The sequence below is a fragment of the Bos taurus genome, chromosome 10 (genome assembly GCF_002263795.3).
Source record: "Bos taurus isolate L1 Dominette 01449 registration number 42190680 breed Hereford chromosome 10, ARS-UCD2.0, whole genome shotgun sequence".
NCBI lineage: Eukaryota > Metazoa > Chordata > Mammalia > Artiodactyla > Bovidae > Bos > Bos taurus.
The window spans coordinates 14,979,326-14,999,853 of NC_037337.1; the positions used below are offsets into that span (position 1 = coordinate 14,979,326).

Consider the following 20,528-nt stretch of genomic DNA (forward strand, 5'->3'; position numbering starts at 1 on the left):
GTCTATGGGGTCACACAGAGTTGGACACGACTGAAGTGACTTAGCAGCAGCAGCAAGGTCATAAGGAGAAAGGGAGACAGAAAAGGAAATTCATGCTTTTAAAATATCTTACCTCATTTATATTTAAATAATCCTATGAGGGTTTTTGTGTTTGTGTATGTTAAGTATTGGGGAAAACAGTACCTAAGGTCACATGGCAAATAAGTGGTAAAACCTGTTTCAAATCCACGTCTGTGTGATCTCATCTCTCTCCCACTATACTTGCTACTCTGTTGGGCTGCAAGCTTTCTTACAATTACACTGTACATCACTAGTCATCTTCTGTCTGACAAGGTAATGACTACTCTTCCTTCATCTCTAAAATGTTTCAAAGCATATAAATGGAAGAATTGAAAGGAATGTTGAATTCCTGAATTTGAATTTAGATCAGTGGTCTGCAAGCTCATTTGATCATTTGTACCCTTTCAGAAAAATAATTTAGCATGTGCCATACAAGATTTGACATAAAATTTTAGGTATTTTTGTGAATTAGATTTTATGGAAAATCTAAGCATCTCTTAGATGCTTATCCTCAACATTGGAGGTCATTGTTTTGGATGATTTGTAAGGCTTACTTTTCAGTATAAGATTCCATGCTTCTGTTTGGCCTGAATTTTTCTGAAAGGAATAATGATAGCTTAATTAACTTTTAGAAAAAATTTTAAATGGTCTGTTACCTGAGACCAAAACTAAATTCACTGGCATTCATAACAAAATTAAACCTGAAAATCAAATAGTATGAAATAATGGTTTTCCAGGTAACCAGTAATAATCCTGTGAACAGTCCAGTTTACTATTAATATATATAAAAGAGGATATAAAGGGGTTACTATTAAGTAATAAATCTGATTTCTACGTGTGGCTCAAAAAGCAACCTCGTTATTTTAGTTATATCTTTTCTAAGTCTGTGTGTGTATGTGTCCAAAACTTACTGTACTCATATATTCTAAAAGAATCTGAAATTTTGCCTAGAGAATAATATTATTTTTGATACTTGGAAACTTATTTTAGTACTGTTTTACAACAGAGCCAGAAATCTAAATCAGGCTAAGCCTACTGGACTAAAATTTTGAGAGAGACATATCCTAAGTCAGAAACAAAGAAGTTACTTTCATTGCCTGAAAGAGGAAACTGTTTGCTTTTCTACATTCTGGTCCTTGGTTATCTGCTTTTTGCCAAGTTGATATTTCATGATTAAGATAGCTTTCTGATTATCTTAACTGTTTCTTGGGGATAGAGTCTTTAAGAAAAAACTTTCCCAACATAGGCAAAACACTCCCTGACATAAATCACAGCAGGATCCTCTATGACCCACCTCTCAGAGTAATGGAAATAAAAGCAAAAATAAACAAATGGGACCTAATTAAACTTAAAAGCGTTTGCACAACAAAGGAAACTATAAGCAAGGTGAAAAGACAGCCTTCAGAATGGGAGAAAATAATAGCAAATGAAGCAACGGATAAAGAGTTAATCTCAAAAATATACAAGTAGCTCATGCAGCTCAACTCCAGAAAAATAAATGACCCAATCAAAAAATGGGCCAAAGAACTAAAAAGACATTTCTCCAAAGAAGACATGTAAATGGCTAACAAACACATGAAAAGATGCTCAACATCACTCATTATCAGAGAAATGCAAATCAAAACCACAATGAGGTGCCATCTCACGCCGGTCAGAATGGCTGCTACCCAAAAGTCTACAAGCAATAAATGCTGGAGAGGGTGTGGTGAAAAGGGAACCCTCTTACACTGTTGGTGGGAATGCAAACTAGTACAGCCACTATGGAGAACAGTGTGGAGATTCCTTAAAAAACTGGAAACAGAACTGCTATACAACCCAGCAATGCCACTGCTGGGCATACACACTGAGGAAACCAGAATTGAAAGAGACACGTGTTGTGTTTCAGTGTTCATCGCAGCACTGTTTACAATAGCCAGGACATGGAAGCAACCTAGATGTCCATCGATGGATGAATGGATAAGAAAGGTATGGTACATATACGCAATGGAATATTAATCAGCTACTAAAAAGAATACATTTGAATCAGTTCTAATGAGGTGGATGAAACTGGAGCCTATTATACAGAGTGAAGTAAGTCAGAGAAACACCAATACCGTATACTAACACATATATATGGAATTTAGAAAGATGGTGATGATGACCCTATACACGCAACACCAAGAGACACAAATGTAAAGAACAAACTTCTGGACTCTGTGGGAGAAGGTGAGGGGGGTAATGATTTGAGAGAATAGCATTGAAACATGTATATTACCAAGTGTGAAATAGATCGCCAGTCCAGATTCAATGCATGAGACAGGGCGCTCAGGGCCGGTGCACTGGGATGACCCAGAGGGATGGGATGGGGAGGGAGGTGGGATAGGGGTTCAGGATGGAGGACAAATGTACACCCGTGGCTGATTCATGTCAATGTATGGCAAAAACCACTACAATATTTTAAAGTAATTAGCCTCTGATGAAAATAATTAAATTAATTTTTAAGAAGCTTTCCCAGATCACAGAAAGCAGAAATACAAATGTAGGCTTGGAAGAGATACTCCTGTCAGTTCAGTTCCGGTCAGTTCAGTTCAGTTCAATTCAGTCACTTAGTCATGTCCGACTCTTTGCGACCCCATGAATTGCAGCACGCCAGGCCTCCCTGTCCATCACCAACTCCCGGAGTTCACTCAGACTCACGTCCATCGAGTCAGTGATGCCATCCAGCCATCTCATCCTTTGTCGTCGCCTTCTCCTCCTGCCCCCAATCCCTCCCAGCATCAGAGTCTTTTCCAATGAGTCAACTCTTTGCATGAGGTGGCCAAAGTACTGGAGTTTCAGCTTCAGCATCATTCCTTCCAAAGAACACCCAGGACCGATATCCTTTAGAATGGACTGGTTGGATCTCCTTGCAGTCCAAGGGACTCTCAAGTGTCTTCTCCAACACCACAGTTCAAAAGCATCAATTCTTCGGCGCTCAGCTTTCTTCACAGTCCAACTCTCACATCCATACATGACCACTGGAAAAACCATAGCCTTGACTAGACGGACCTTTGTTGGCAAAGTAATGTCTCTGCTTTTGAATATGCTATGTAGGTTGGTCATTGACTTGAAATTGTAGATCCAACAGTACTCTTTTGGATTCCTTTCTCATTCATTTGTACAGCTTTTTTGGACATTTGTGCGTGGTAGTTTTGGAGGAAGTGTTGCTTGCAGGTAAGAAATGGCCAACTTCAGCTACTTTTTCTGCACCAGTTTAAGTGGCCCGCAGTCTGGGAGTTCTTTGGTATTAAAAGTGATCCATTTGTTCTAGAAAATTATCCTGGAAAAGGACGGTTTAAATAATTTAATTTGCTATTCCTTCATTTTCAGTCTTTACTTCATTCAACGATCATTTAGTGCTTCTTTGTGCAGAAATATAGCAAACAAGAAAGATATTTACCACTGATATCAAAATATATTCTTTTCTTTCCCCACCTCTCCTTTCTTCCTCTTCTCTCTATTCTCTTCTTTCCCTTCTTCGTGTAACTCCTTTCCTTTTTTGAGATAGTAACCACAGGCGAATTTTGAGGTCTGTTCATCTAAGGATAGGACAAATTATATATGTTATTTATTTTATAAAAATTTCGTGGTATAGTTAGGTGGGGGGTGATAAAATTCTTAATTTGCCTTCAAGTCCAACTGTCATCTTACCTGGGCAGATCTCAAGGTGTATGTATATGTTTGTTACTTAGCTCAAAAATAATATGTTTGTTACTTAGCTCATTTATATCTTTAAATGGCTTTGTATTATTTTAAATAAAATTAATATCAGCGTGTTTTTATACGTGTCCTTTTTAGATGCAGACATCTATGATTAGACATGTAGCACATGTCTTAATTTTCAAATGCCATAATTGACTTGTTATCTAAACGCTAGCATTCATCCTAGTTAATTAAAGGCATGTGAATGGTTGAAGTTTTTTGTTTTGTTTGCTATTGTGTACTATATTGAGAATTTGAAGGTAATTAAAAAATATAATTCTTTTCTTCTTTAGCATCAGACAACAGTCAGCGCTTTCGAGAAACCTGTTTTGCATTTGCATTGACGCCACAACAAGTGCAGCAGATCAGTAGTTCCATGTAAGTTGTCTCTGAGTGTAACTTGCAGTTTGACCTTTGCATCCAGTTTTGTCTATAATAAGTGACTTTTTGAAACAGTATATTCAGGGGTGAGTATTATTGTCATGCAAGTATTAGTACTGAAAATATCATTAGAATGTTACTTACCATAAGAACTCTTACTATTTCTGATATACGTTCTGGAGTTAGCCGTGTCTTTGAATCAGCTTTCCTGTGGATGTCTTTAAAATAATTTTAGTTCTTACCATGTCTTTTCTAGGGATATTTCTGGGACCAAATGTGACTTCACAGTGCAGGTCCAGTTAAGGTAAAGTATGGACTACAGTATATATTCAAAGTTTAAAAATCAATGTTTCTTAAAGATTTCTAAAATCTTTCTAATTTTCAGTAAGTATTTTCTGTGTCCTATATTTAAACCATTAACTTTTAAATACTCTCTAATTTAGATTCTGTGTGAGACATCTTTTGATAAATTTGAAAAGCAAAATGAGAATTTTCCAACGTGGTACTGTCCCATATTCAGTTTCTTTTCTTAGCCCATTTCTTCTAAGAGTATCTAACACATCTTTTATGTTAATGTCTCTCATTGCTTACATAAACCATCTTATGCTGTTCTTTTTACTCAGTGACTATTGTAGTGTAGACTTAAGTGCCCCACACTGTTCTTGTTGCGATAGAGATAGAAGAGAAAGACAATTGTTTTCCTCCGGAAGCTATTTTCCATATAAAGTAAGAAGGATAAGTCAAACACATAGCCCAGTCTCAAAATCAAATACTAAGTTGTATGTACAGATTATAAACGTACTAAGAGATCAGAAAAGAGATTAAAGAACCAGCTCAGTTCTTCACAGAATAATGTGAAAACATCTGATCCAGACTTAGAAGCAGTGTGATGAAAACTGAGAAAGCAGAGGAGAGGTAAGGTCTTGGTTTTGGAAGGCACTGACAAAGGTGTTTCTGTGTGAAGGCGCTTTATCCTCTGTCGGGCAGATGATGATAATGACTGACTGAAGGGCTAAAATTCAGCGCCTTCGTAAATAATTACATATTGCTGTGATATTTTTTACTTCCTGCCTCAATTTACATTTTGTTCATACTGCTATGTGACTTTGTCTTTTAAAACAGTGGTTTTCAGACTGTTGCTTGAAGCCACCATTTGGGGTCTACCCTCTGGCTATCATTCCACCTTCTCCCCCACCCCAACTCTCCTACCTGACACACACACATATACACACTCTGAACCAAAGTAGTGCTGCTTTGACCTGTTTTTACATGTTTGACTTCTGGGTTAGTTTTCGTTTGAGGAGACTATCCCAAGACTGAATTTGCAAACCATAGTTCTAGAACAGAAGATCCACCTGCTATCCTTAGCATTACCGTCCATACATTCTTGAAAGCAGCAGGAGGCATTGATCTCATTCCATAGGAAGGTTTTCTTTCTTTCTAAGATCAGTTCAGAGATTCTAAGGGAATCGTGATGGTTAAAAATGGCTTGTAAAGTGAAAGTTGCTCAGTTGTGTCCAACTCTTTGAGACCCCATGGACTGTAGCCTGCCAGGCTCCTCTGTCCATAGAATTCTCCAGGCAAGGATACTGGAGTGGGTAGCCATTCCCTTCTCCAGGGGATCTTTCCAATCCAGGGATCAAACCCAGATGTCCTGCATTGCAGGCAGAATCTTTACTGTCTGAACGACCAGGGAAGCACAAGAATACTGGAGGGGCTTAGCTATTTTAAATTCAGATTATATCCGAAACTTAATGGGAAAAGAACCATTTTGTACTATATTTTGTATATATTTTGTATTATATTTTGTATATATTTGGGAATTATTAGGTGGTTCTTTGTGTTTTGCTAAATTGTTTATATTAAATATATTGTATATATTTAATATATACATATTTAATATATATAATTATGTTTAATATATACAATTGTGTTTTGCTAGATTGTTTATATTAAATATTGTATATATTTTGTTTATATTTGGGAATTATTAGATGATTATTTGTGTTTTGCTAAACTGTTTTCATCCCCACATTGCCCATCCCCCACAGCAATCCCAGGTTATTAAGTTTGGAGCATATACCATCTACTATCCTAATTATAAGTCTTTATCTAAAACATGAAAAACAGTTTGGTCAGAATTAAGATCAGTATTTTCTCTATTAGATTCCTAATCTGTTTTCATTTATCTGTTTCCCCTCTCCACCCCCATAAACATCTGTATAGAAACTTTGTGCTATTGTTCCTTTTTTAAAAAAACCTTTGGTTTGTAAGAATGATTTATTAGATGTTCACTTTTTACTTAGTTGAATAGGAGTCAGCTTGTCACATGAATTCTGTTTTTCGGCAGCTTCAGGCAGCCAGGTCCATGTTTCTAATCTCCCACGACACTGGCATAATTGGTTTGAAACTAGAGCATCCTCTTACTTTTGCTAAGTAAAGAACTGGCCTATCATAGAAGGTTCTGCTGGGGCTAGAGATGATCTTGTGGGTGTTGATATCTGTGTGCTAAGTATATTTTGAGAAAATCTTCGCAGGTTAGTAATTCTAAACCTTTCTATGACTCTAACCTCTTTGAGAATGTAATGGAAACTATAGATTGTCCCTGCTTAAAGATGACCATATATGTACCCATAAAATTTTACATAGAAAATTGTCCCATTTGTGGACCTTCCCTCACACAGATTCCGTTGCAGGCAGATCAGGATATTGAGAGAAGATACTTGTGCTTCTTGTTTAAAAACTTGTGTAAAAACAATGAATATTTCACAGAATTCAGAGATAGCATACTTAACATATAAATCAAAAAGTTCTGGGAACATTCTGTAAAGGTGGAGTGAACCTTAGCTCTATATTGGGAACAAGGAAGTAATTGAGAATCGTTGTCTTAAATAGCAGATTAATTTATGTCTCAATCTATGTAAGAATGAATAGAGTAAGGAACTTCCCTGGTGGTCCTGGGGCTAAGCCTTTGTGCTCCCAATGCAGAGGGCCCAGTTCATACCTGGTCAGGGAACTAGGTCCCACATACCACAACTAAGACCTGGTGCAGCCAAATTAAAAAAAATAGAATGAAAAGATTGAGAGTGTACAAATTATGTAGCTGTCTTGGTTTTTCCTAAAAGATTGCACATTTAATTTAGAAATAAATGTTTTTGTGAGTTTCTAAATAGTATTCTAAGCACGTGGATATAATACAAATATTATTATTATTCAACATCTTCAGTTTTCAGAAACTAATGGAATACTTGAACTTGGTGGACAAAACTTGATCCTGGAGCTTGACTTTTAGCATTTTTCAGTATATTCTGCTGAGAACCAAAAAAATGTTTTATAGACAAATACATTTGGGAAATACCATATATTATATTGGGCTTCCCAGGTGGCACAGTGGTAAAGAATCTGCCTGCCAGTGCAGGAGATGCAGCTTCAACCTCTGGATTGGGAAGATCCCCTGGAGGAGAAAATGGCAACCCACTCCAGTATTCTTGCCTGGAGAATCCCATGGACAGAGGAGCCTGGCGGGCTACCATCCATAGGGTTGCAAAGAGTCAGACGCAACTGAGCGCACACACATATATTTTCTTCTTGAAAAGCTACAGTCCTTATTAGCTTTGAGATGTTCTGTATAGAGAAAACTTAATTGTTTTCATTGAAGAATGATTGCTTTTACTGAATTTCATTGTTTTCTGCCAAATATCAACATGAATCATCCATAGGCATATACATGTCCCCTCCCTCCTGAGCCCCCTCCCCACCCCTCCCCTCTAGGTTGTTACAGAGCCCTGATTTGAGTTCCCTGAGTCATACAGCAAATTCCCATTGGCTATCTGTTTTACATATGGTAATATAAGGTTCCATGTTACTCTCCAAAATTTCTTAAATGTATTCAACCCCAGAGCACTCCCCCCTCAACCCCCCTGCCCCCGCCAGCCTGCTTGAACAAATGACTGGAGATGTTATGAGGTCAACTACAGGTTGGTAGTTGTGACTACTGAAACTCTACATTGACAAATTTATTTATTTTGATCCTATTTAAATGCATTTATTCATAATATGAAATGTCTAGTTTTAATAGTTGTTGCTGTTAAGTTTGACCATCTTTTAGATTAGTTATGAAACAAAAATATCAATGAGATCATCTTTTAATAAAGGAAATTAAAGTTGTTCTTTATTGTTTAGGTTTTGTTTATCAGAAACCAGTTGTCCACAAGAAGATCACTTCCCACCCAATCTTTGTGTGAAAGTGAATACAAAACCTTGCAGCCTTCCAGTAAGTCCTAAAAGCTATTTTTCCAGTGCGTTGCCAGCATAGCTAGCAAATAAGTCATCACAGCTGTTGTTAATCGTAGTTTTTCATTAAGAAAACATCTTTATTTTGGATGTATATTCATGTGACTGACTAAAACACTTGTACCAACTATGTACAATTAACAGCTGTGACATTAGCTATGGAGACAGTCTAGGACTTGGAGTTGGGTGTGGTAGCTTTTAGTATTTTATTTAATTTTGGGATGAAGAGATAGTTTCATCAAAATCTCAGATGTATTCTTGTGTCTGAAACCTTGTGGTAGATGGGAGATTTGAAGACTGGTGTGCATTTAACAAAGGAGTGGGTGCTATTGTTGCTCACCTTTAAAATAGTCCTTATGTGTTTATCCAAGCTGTTTATGAATTCAACCTGATTCTTAAATTCTTATAGATTTTTAAGTTCTATCACCAATATTTTTCTCAGGCTTACTATAATGAGACTGTAGGGTACTTTAGAGAAACGTACAGAAAACTCTTACAAGTGTTTGCTTCTCCACTTTTAAATGAAATTACTCATATTTTCTAATATGTAGTTTGTAGGTTGTTTTTTTTTAAGGAATGGAAGTTGAAATGGTTGTGGAAGTAATAAATAGAAATGTTATATTTCGTCCTTAGGGTTATCTTCCACCTACTAAAAATGGTGTGGAACCAAAGCGACCCAGCCGACCAATTAATATCACCTCACTTGTCCGATTGTCTACAACTGTACCAAACACCATTGTTGTTTCTTGGACTGCAGAAATTGGAAGAGTGAGTAAATTTTTATTTCTTCCAGAGTTTTGTTTTATAAGGAAGGGTTAATCTCCATGGCTACTTGTGCTTATCTATAAATAAAATGGGTATAAAATGAGTTGCCAAAGGATTTATTTTTGTCTCACAATGAATTTTCAACATGTTCCCATTTTAAAAATGGGATCTTGCAATATTCAGTGTTTTATAACTTGATAACTCTAAGTATTTTCATAAACATCTTCCTATGTCATTTCATGTTCATCTGCATGATTTTAAATGTCTACATCATATTCCAAACGAGTATCTATAGTGTAGCCTGTTCCCTATTGTTGAACATTATTTGATTCTTTACTTCAAAGAGCGTTTTGAAGACCGTCCTAATAGCTCTGACTTTGCACACACATAGTGCTTTCTTTAGAGTAAATTCCCTGAAGTGCAATTCCTGAATCAAAGACCATCAGAATTTAGAGAAATTTTGTGTTCACTGGCAGATTGCCTTACCAAAAGATGTAAGATTTATTCTCTGACTTTCAGGTTTTTTTAATATGCCTGTTGACTGATAACACTGAGTTTTATCTTCTTTGAAATCTCTACTAATTTTTATAGATAAATAGTGGTATTAGATTACTTTAATTAGTACTCCTTTTATTGTTAGTGAGATTGAACAAATTTGTGATTTTTCACATTTAAAACATATATAAATATCTGTTTCTCTATTGTTTTTCTTATTTTTATTGTTTACGAGTTCTTACATTACTGATTTAACCTTCTTGCACATGCTGCAAATGTTTGTTTCTAGTTTATTCCTTTTCATTTATGTGATTCCTTAATGTGTAGAAGATTTAAATTATTATGGACCCAAATTTTAACCAGTTTGTTTCTTTTTTTCTTTTAATTTCTTCTTTATCGAAGTATACTTAATTACAGTGTTGTGTTAATTACAGCTATACATCAAGGATATGTGACTCAGTTATATATAGATATATATATTTACATTCTTATTCATGCTCTTCTCCATTGCGGCTTATCACAGGTTATTGAATATAGTTCACTGTGCTGTACAGTAGGATCTTATTGTCTGTCCATTCTGTATATACTAGTTTGCATCTGTGAATCCCAAACTCCTGCTCCTACCCTCTCCCATCTCCCTTCCCCTTGGCAACCACCAGTTTATTTTCTATGTCCTTGATTCTGTTTGTTTCATAGATAAGTTGGTTTGTGTCATATTTTAGATTCCACATATAAATGATACCATATGGCAATTCTTTCTTTTTGACTTACTTCCCTTAGTATGATAATCTCTAGTTGCATAGTTTTATTTCTTCATAGTGTTTCCGCTCAGCCTCTGTTGAATTTAGTCTATCTTCCCTTCCCAATCTTACGTAAATATTTGTTTATATTTTTTCTTGACTTCTGAGATTTCTTGTTTTATCTTTACATATTTAATCCATTGTAAATTTACATGTGGTGTGAAATAAAAATTTAATTTTTTAAATAGCCAGTTCTAACACCATTAACTAGACAAATGCTAATTCTGAAGTAACCATTGTTATATATTTGATTTTTATTTATAGTGTGTGTGTTTTTTCACTTTTCTGTATTGTTTTTTAGCCTAGCATTCTTTTTCTGGCACAATTTTAGAATATTTTTGATTATTACAATTTTATATGAGTTTGTGTATATTCACGAGTTCATTTGAAATTTATAGAATGTATGCTATATTCCATGTACTATATTGAAAACTGGCGGTAACACAGTGAGAAAAAAAAGTCCTGACTTGGAGCCAGAATCCAGTTTACACACAAAAATGTGAACGGTGTCACAGGAAATACAAAGAAGAGGTGCATGATGATATTAGAGTATATTAGGGCACTTTGAACTAGAGAGAGGTCAGGCAGGGCTTCCCTGAGGATGTAATGACTGAGCTAAGAGTTGAGAGAAGGGTAGAAGGAATCAGTTTGGTGAAAGGTTCAGAGCAAACGATCTTCAGAGTAGCCCACTGGCAGGTGTGAGCCTCGTTCTTGTTTTTTTCTTTTCAGGCAAGACTTTATTGGGTCCCCTGCTGCAGCAAGGAGGAGCAAGAACAAACAACAGGTTCCCTTGTTTCCTGTCTCCCTGAGGGGAGATAAGTTTGTACCTTACGCAGGGTGAGGGTAGGGGTATAATTCAGGGGTTGGACATGTGCAGTTGGGGCAAATTCTGGACAAACGATACGAAAAGACTAAAAAAACCCCACTGCCACTTCTGAAGAACCAGGAACAAAAACAGGGTGTTGCGAGCAGAAGCAGGGTGCTGAGCATGCCCCCTGCACTCAACACCTCCAGTGGGGTGGGCAGAACACCTAAGCCACTCTTCTGGCCTGACCCCAGAGCCTAGTTTTTTTAAGAAACTGAAAAGGAGCAAGAATGGCTAGAGTTTGAGATGCCTTTAAGATACTCTGAATAGGTGGGCATATGGGCTCAGAAAAGAGCTTGGGCTAGAGAAGAAAAAAAAAAAGCATTATCTGCATATTGGTGATTATTGGAGCCATAAAAGCAGGCTGACTTTGTTCAGGGAAAATGTATCAGGTAAGAAGAAGAGAGTATTGAAGACTTATTCTTGAGGAACTATATAACATTTAATACAGGTAGAAGAGAATGAACCTGAAGAGGGCATGGGGAAATAGTACCAGAGATGTGACAGAATCGAGGGTGAATATGAGAAACCAAGGGAAGAATTTCAAAAAAGGAGGAGATGATAAACAGTATTGAACAGATGTTGAGAAATAAGTATTTTTTGAAGTCTAAAAAAATACCTTTTGGATTAAAAATAGAGCATAAGCTGCTCTGGCGGATAGTGGGAGAAGCCAGATTGTGACCAGGTGTAAGGGAGGCCATGGAGATCGTGAGTTGTAGAAGTGTGGATTTGGAGATAGTTACAGGTAAGCTGGAGGGAAATGTGAGATGACAGTTGTTTATTTGCTTTAATGGGAGAGTGTTAAACATGTATAAAGGATGATGGCAAGTATCATCTTGAGAGGAAGAAGTTAAATATACAAGAGGAAGAAAGAATAATCAATAGTAAATTTCACAGTAACTCATTGGAGCTAGGAGGGACAGCTTCTTTATTTAGTGGACTAAAAGAATGTGTGTGTGTGTGTGTGTGTGAGATTGTGAGTGTGTGTGTGTGTGTGTGTGTGTGTGTGTGTGTGTGAGATTGTTACTGGAGAGATGAGTTAAGCTCTAATCTGATGACTTCTGGGTATGTCTTTGAAATAGGAAGTGCTAGAGGCCACTGAGAATGAGAGAAGAAATCAGGGCCTTGAGAAGAGTGAAATGTTGGAAAAGTAATTACAGAGAATAAGACAATTTCCCTTACATTATTCCCCCAAATCTTTCTGGAAGTGAATGAGCTTGCTTAAAATTTGTGTGTTAACTTAGGATTAACTTATTTACGATATTCAGTGTCCTTATTTCAGGAGCTGTATGTTTCTCCATTTGTTTGAATCTTCTTTCATGTTCCTGTGTAATTTAATAGATTTCTTCTCATAAATCTTTCATATTTTTTGATTCTTATATAGTTTATTATTATTACTGCTTCTGTAAATAGTTCTTTTTCCATTGTATTTTCTAAACTTTTATTTTTTACTTATTTAAAAGTAAATATTTTTACTTATTTATTTATTTAGTTATTGTTGAATATTTACTATTCCTATGTTGGTTCTGATAACTTTTTAGTAGGTTCCTTAGTGTTTCCAGACCAGCAGTCTTGAGTCTGAGAAGTATCATTATATAAATAATGATAATCCTAATGCTTACACCATAATTTCTTCTTGTTCTGTTGTACTGTCTACAGCCTTCAGAACAATGTTAAATAATGTGAGCACTAGTAGACATACTTGACTTGTTCTTTATATTAATGAGAAGACGTGTCACAGCATTAAGTATTATAATGACTATTAATTCTTGATAGAACTTAATTGCATTAATAACATAATCCTGTGATCCTCTTTTTTTACTGGATATTTTTGAGAGAAATATCCAGTAAATTTTGATATTTTATCAAAATCCTTTTTGACATCTATCATGGTTATCTGTTTTCCTTTACCTAATCAGTATGTCACTATTAGGTTTCAGTCCTTTAAAATGTTTTTTGTCTGGTGTGCCTTGGGCTCCTTGTTTTTCCTCCTTTTTAAGAGGGTATGGCAGATATTTTGGGTTTGTCTGTGTGTGTGAGAGTATAACCCTCCTGGGAAGTGTATAAACACCAGGGTGTTTACAGTGAACCATGAAAAAAGTCTGAAGCTGTGGGAGAGGGAAATATGGTTGCTGATAATATAGCACCAGAGGAGGGGGAGATATTCTTCCATGGGAAGTGTTCCACAGCTCAGAAAGAAAACAGTATAGTATCTTCAGTGATTTGAAGATCTCCCAGGTAAGATTTTTATGTAGACCCTGATCTAAAAGTTGGAGATCTTTTTTGAGGTAAAACATTGAAAGAAAATTATTTTTTTTAAAGCTGCAAAAGTAACTTATTAGTTTGGTTTTTGATCACTAGTTTTACTCAGCTTATGAAGATACTCTAAATAGTACATGTAGGATCTCTTACTGTTTGGGGGATTAATTTCTATGTTATTAGTTTTTATAATATAGTGGACTATAGCCCACCGGGCTCTTCTATCCATGAAATTCTCTAGGCAAGAATACTGGAGTGGGTTGCCATTCCCTTCTCCAGGGGTTCTTCCTGACCCAGGGATCGAACCCTGGTCCTCCTGCATTACAGGAAGATTCTTATTGTCTGAGCAACCGAGGAAGCCCATAGTGATGGTAACCATCTTACAATATATTTTAACTCTTTGCAGTCAACATGTTGTACACTTTAAAACTTACGCAATGTTATATATCAATTAAAAAATTACAAAAGAAAAAGCTACTACAGTGCTTGAAGGAAATAAGTGAACTATATATTATAACTTCTTATCCTGCCTCAAAGTAATCACTGCATCTAGCATTTATTAAACTGTCATTGTATAGAAGTTTAAATACTTGTGTAAATACTGATACTTAATGTGTGTATCATATCTTAATAATGAAGAAAATGTCCTATGAACTCATTAGACAATTTGAAGACTCTTTGAAAGAGCATTTAACAAAAGCATTAGTATAGTGCAGTGTATTTCAGCAGTTGGAGTTAGATAGCACTTTGAAGGGGCAGCTGGAATAGTATGACACCATCCACCTAGAAGAGATACTATACCACTGTGAAGGTGGTGTTTTGTGTTTTGTTTTGTTTTGTTTTGGAGTGGGGAGTTGCTACTGAATCTTTCATGTGATATAAAATTTAATTCCATATTATCAATATATGTGGTGTTTGTTAACAGCCGACCATCTCTTTGCTTTTTTGCTTGTTATGTGTTTCAAATAGAGTGAACATACAATTTCACTTGTACCTGTGGTTCCTACTTGATCTCTCCTTAAAAATCTATATAAAACCTTAGGTGATTCTGAATACTCAAGCTGTGAGTATTTGATTTCACAGTGTTAATTAGCATTTCTTCACTTTCTGTCATACTTGAAGCATTAATCAAATAATAAAGATGAATAGGATTTTTTTTCCTAAAAGAATCTTTTTAGTTTTATATTAGATTGGTATGTTTGTTGTCAGTCTAAAATTTTGGCAAGTTTTAAGTTATTTGTTCCTCATTAATAAATTAGAAGATTTGGGACTTGCCTGGTGGCTTAGTGGTAAAGAATCCACCTGCCAATGCAGGAGACATGGATTTGATCCCTGCTGAGCCACAACTTTTGAGCCTGTGCTCTGGAGCCCGGGAGTCGCAACTCCTGAAGCCCACACACCCTAGAGCCATGCTCTGCAATGAGAGAAGCCACCTCGACAAGGAGCCCATGCACTGCAGCTAGAGAGTAGCCCCCACTCGCTGCAGCCAGAGAGCAAGCCTGCTTACAGTGACAGAGACCCAGCACAGCCATAATAAATGAAGTTTTTTAGAAAGACTGTTAAAACTAATTATGTTTAATTATGGGATTTATTAATGAAAGTATGTGTGTAGTGTGTTAGTCACTCAGTCATGTCTGACTCTTTGCAACCCCATGGACTGTTGCCCGCCATACTCCTCTGTCCTTGGAATTCTCCAGCCAAGAATACTGGAGTGAGTAGCCATTCCCTTCTCAAAGGGATCTTCCTGTCCCAGGGATTGAACCTGGGTCTCCTGCATTGCAGGCGGATTCTTTACTGTCTGAGCCACCAGGGAAATGCCTAATGAAAGTAAATTAGATCTAAGTTTTTTTTAATTTAACTTTTATTTTATATTGAGGTATAGTTGATTTACAATGTTGTGTTAGTTTCAGGTGTACAGCAAAGTGATTCAGTTTTACATGTACACGTATCCATTCTTCTTCAGATTCTTTTCCATTTATGTTATTACAGAGTATTGAACAGAGTTCCCTGTGCTATTTAGTAGGTCCTTGTTGATTATATATTTTATACATGTGCCGTGCTTAGTCACTCAGTCACGTCTAGCTCTTTGTGACCCCATAGACTACAGTCTGCCAGGCTTCTCTGTCTATGGATATTCTCCAGGCAGGAATACTGGAGTGGTTTGCCATGCCCTTCTCCAGGGGATCTTCCCAACCCAGGGATTGAACCCAGGTCTCCTGCTTTGCAGGCAGATTCTTTATAGTCTTAGCTACCAGGAAAGCCCAAGAATACTGGAGTGGGTAGTCTATCCCTTCTCCAAGGGATCTTCTCAACCTGGGAATTGAACCAGGGTCTCCTGCATTGCAGAAGTGCGTATATGTTAATCCAAGACTCCTAATTTATCCTTCTCACATTAGCTTCTTTGGTACTCCACCCCCTCCCCCCACCCCCAGAAAATGTATAACATGTGAACACCAATAAGTTTCTGAACTGTAAATGAAAATGTGACCTTCCAGAGGGTATTATAGGATATATTCTCCTCTTGCCAAAAGAGGGGAATGTGTTTTCCAGAGAGTGGACATAAATGAAAGTTGGAATGTACATTGGACTAGGTTAGGAGGGTCAAATCAAATGGTGTGTGAAGTTAAGATCTATAGAGAGCCACTCTGGCCTTGGCCATTAGTCCTTTGTCTTGATACCCCTACTCTTTCCTCTTGATTTCTAGTGCCACCTTTGTCACCAAGCAGGTGCATGATCATGAGCAGATTACATACATTTTTAAAATTTAAATTAAAAAATATTTTGTGTGCTTCCATTGCATCAATCCTTTACTTAGAAAAGTACTTGCCCTGCATATCTCTTACAGGCCTTCTTTGAGGTTTAAATGAAGTGGATAGTATACATTAAGAGTGTATACAAAGCTCTCTATAGCTAATAAATAGAAGATGGCCATAATTATTTTTCCTTTTGCTTCTTTCCCAGTCTCTTGATCTTCTTGATTCCAGTACCAAGTGGAAAGTGGGCCTCCTTATTTACCTCTTTTACCCTTCATAAGCTTCAGCCCTCTTTTATTCCTCTTATCCAGTCATGTACCCTTTCCTTTGCCTTGTTGATCAACTTTTTCTTTCTTCCCTTTTTCCTACTTCCATCTCTGGGTAATCCCTCTGCTGGTCATGGATATTCATCTGTTCACTTGCCAAACCAGCAGCTTCTCTTTGAATATTTAGCATTCCCTCTACTTATTGTAGTAATAGCCCAAGTAGGGTCTTTTCAAGAACTAGTTAAAGCATAGAGAGAGATTAAATGATATAAATTACCAATCTAATTTGTAATTTTTTGAATAGCTACCGTTACTAAATATGGTTTATGATGACTTTGGCATCTTATTGGCCTTGGTTTATATTTATTTTTAACAATGTTCTTTTACAAAAGTGCCTAAAATGGTTAGCTTCAAGCATAGGTAGTCAGGTAATACAGAAGCATAACAGATCTAGCTTTATCTCTTGGAAGTTGCAAAATTAGGGCAAATTCTTTTACTTCTCTACACTTCGCTTTCCTCAGCAGCTTTTTGGTTAAGATTAAGTGAATTACCATTCATGAAAACACCTGAGATAGTGTTTGGCACACAGTAGGGGTTTTAACAGGTGTTAATTTTCTTTCTCTATCATTTTGGGATTAAAGTAGATGTACCTATTTACTTACATATGTTTGTTTTCTACATCGTTTTGTTTTGTTTTTTTTCCAGAACTATTCCATGGCAGTGTATCTTGTAAAACAGTTGTCCTCAACAGTTCTTCTTCAGAGGTTACGAGCAAAGGGAATAAGGAACCCGGATCATTCTAGAGCTTTAAGTACGTATGATAATCTTGTTTTATTTATGCAGCTGAACTATTTTGGTAAAAGTTAGAATAGTATTTTCTCAACTCAAGAAATTTTAGGGTTTTTTTTTTTTTTTTTTTTACTAGAGCTTGTCACAGTAGATTAAAACATTGAAAACCTTGTTTTGTGAGCTAGAGTAATTCAAGACTTAACAGTAGTTTTAGGGAATTCCTTGGCAGTCCAGTGGTTAAGACTGCATGCCTCCACTACACGGGGCATGGGTTCTATCCCTGGTTGAGGAACTAAGATCCCACATACTGCATGGCATGGCCAAAAAAAAAGTTTTAATATCTTTGTCATGACCTATATTGTATAATTTATATTTTATTGATCTTAAAATTAACTTTGTAACATCAGTATGTAAACACAGAACATTTTACCAAAGCTTCATAAAAATAAATGTTCAGGAATTCTAAAAGATGGAAAGAAAATCTTGGCATATATTTTACAACAATTATTGTGTATTTAGGGTTTACCCAGGAAAAACATCCAAGGATATGTGATGACAGCATCCCTGCATTAACAAAGTAAAAAGAAAGTCAGTGGGGTGGTAGATAAAATAATGAAATAAGTTCTGCTTTTAGTCAACTATGTGGCCTTGGAAAGTCAGTCTACCTCCTCTGAATTGCTCATTCCTCATCTGTAACAAGAAGTTTATACCATGTGATAATCTAACACTCCTCAAAATCTGCATTCTTTGGTGGAAAGCATCGTTCCTTTTGTTCTGTTGAACTTGAGAGGTAGAAAGGTGCGACTCGACTATTCTGGCCTCAGTGCGGGTTAAGCCCAGAGGCTGACGGCCTTTCCAAAGAAGTAAACTAAGTTCTTCCTTTATTCTCTTCTTTATAAGAGGTAGATTCTTCATAAATGAATTTGCGAGTATCTGGAGATGGGCCCTTGGAAAACAAAACTTTTACAGATGAAGGTTAGATGGCTACCCGTTAAGGATGTTCTTGATGTGAGTTGATTAATGGAGCCCCTATCAGATTTGTAGTTAGGAACATTCTGATAGGAAAAAAACTAAAGCAGTAAGACCACCTTTCCTCTTGCTTCCCTTTGTGGCATAGCTTTTATTTTTGTTCTAACCTGTTTTTATACCAGAGTAAAAGATCCCACTACCTCTGAATATCAGTATACCCTTAAGAGTTGATTGAAGGATTTTCTACTTTAAAGAGGCTTTTTTAAAAATGCAAATATTCTGAGTCAAGAGGAGCACACTGGTGGCTAATGCCTCTGTAGGCATTCCTTGATAGACAGTGGAGAGCTAGAGGTCTGGTTGATGTCTGAGGGAGTGGAAGCACCATTTGCCAAGGCCAAGGAGATAGTGAGGGACCTAAAAGTAGAGAAGGGACCGACACCTGCTTTGAAGGAACATGAAGAGAAGAATTTTTCTTTTTTCACACTCCATTCCTAGTCATTCTCTTGAGAATCTTGGTATTTTGCCACATCGTATTAGACTCTCATTTAGTCAGAAAGTATTATTAAATTATGGGAGCCTGTGTGGAAGAGGTCAGACCAGGAAATAAAGCTAAAAGCTGATGAAGCTATTAAGTGGCACAACAGTAATAGTAAGGCAAGCTGTCTTTGTTCAAGCGTAAACTTCTCCACTTGTAGCTGTAGCACCATCTGGAGGGGGAGTGGAAAGATGAGCCTAGAGTTTCTTTACTGGCACAAACTACTGTTAGCCACTGTTAAGCAGGAAAAGCTACTTAACTCAAAAGTTGTTTATTTCATCTCTGATGCATCCTGGAAGTAGAGAATAGAGGAGATTGGGTAGAATTTTTGTCACACTTTGTGTCTTATCTTAATTGGCCTGGGGAACCAACAAAACATTCACTGGATCTTACCAATAAAACATTTGTCCTGATTGACTAAAGAACAGATTGTTTGCCTTTATGCTATCTCTAAAGAAGTAACTTTCCTGGCAAATTAATTATGTAATTAAAAGATTGTGTGAAACAACTTGACAGAAGAAAATGTTGGTGGATATCTCAGATATTTTGAAGGATCTAATTACCTCCAAATATGTTCATTTTAAGTCATTCTTATCAATAAATTCTACTGGCAAAAATAAATCAGACATTATTCCTGAAATAAAGTCAATAGTATTTAGGCTTTTCACAAAGAAATCCACTCTCTGGTTCATTTGATTTAGTATTTTTGTATTGTGGTTTCCACCTTCATGTAGAGTTTTCCCATCATAACTATCACAAAAGAGTCCTTTACTAATTCTTGGTCAGGCTCCTGTCTCCGCTTCTTTTTCTCCTGAGCAGACATTTTAAACCTTGGCCATACTTAAACAATATTCCCTCTCTTTCAACACACTGTCAGTGTAAGAAAACTGGTGCTATATGACTTCTCTAAATTGTCCATTTATTCCTTAATGTCACCATAACTTCATTCTTACTCATCCTTATTTATTCTCTTCAATCTCAGGAGGAAATGTCCCTTTTCCTGCCCAATATTAATCTATTGATTCATTCATCTCAGTCAAGAAATTGTTTAAGAGCCTACTGTGTTCCAGGCACAGGAGAACATAGTATTAAGCAAAACATGCTGTTTCTGCATCCTTGAGAAGTTTGCAGTCTGATGGGAAAGACAAAATTAGATGATTGTACAAATCATTAATGAATTACAGTTGTGACATGTGTCGTAAAGAAGAAAGACAGGGAACTCTGGAGGTAACAGCAGGAGAACATAGTCCTCTGGTGCTGTGATGTTTAAGGCAAGATTATAAGGATGAGTAGGAATTAAACCCCAAGATAGGAGGATATATCAAGAGACAAGGCTAGTGGGGTTGGAGTGGAGAGAGCAAAGGAGGAAAGTGGCCAGAGAGAGAGCCATGCAGTGAGTTCTTATAGGTGATACAAAGGTAAATGACAGAAAACCCTTAAAGGATTTTTAAGCAGAGCAGTATGACCGGATATGGGCAATGAAAAGATCACTTGGAAGACTGAATTGAAGGGGGGCTAGACTGGTGTAAGTGAGCCGGTTAGAGACACAGTTGTACAGAGATGGTATCTTGAACTGGA

General features: G+C 36.6%; 1 protein-coding gene across 3 annotated transcripts in view; it reads left to right on the forward strand.

Moving 5' to 3' along the window:
- PIAS1 (protein inhibitor of activated STAT 1) overlaps positions 1-20,528 on the forward strand; it is a 127,970-nt gene that overhangs the window by 74,082 nt on the left and 33,360 nt on the right. For all 3 annotated transcript variants that reach the window (XM_005211290.3, XM_059890308.1, NM_001075396.2), the window contains 5 exons: positions 4,074-4,158; positions 4,418-4,465; positions 8,344-8,434; positions 9,088-9,222; positions 17,363-17,468. In XM_005211290.3, coding sequence (XP_005211347.1) covers positions 4,074-4,158; positions 4,418-4,465; positions 8,344-8,434; positions 9,088-9,222; positions 17,363-17,468 — 465 coding nt within the window. The remainder of the gene's footprint in view (positions 1-4,073; positions 4,159-4,417; positions 4,466-8,343; positions 8,435-9,087; positions 9,223-17,362; positions 17,469-20,528) is intronic.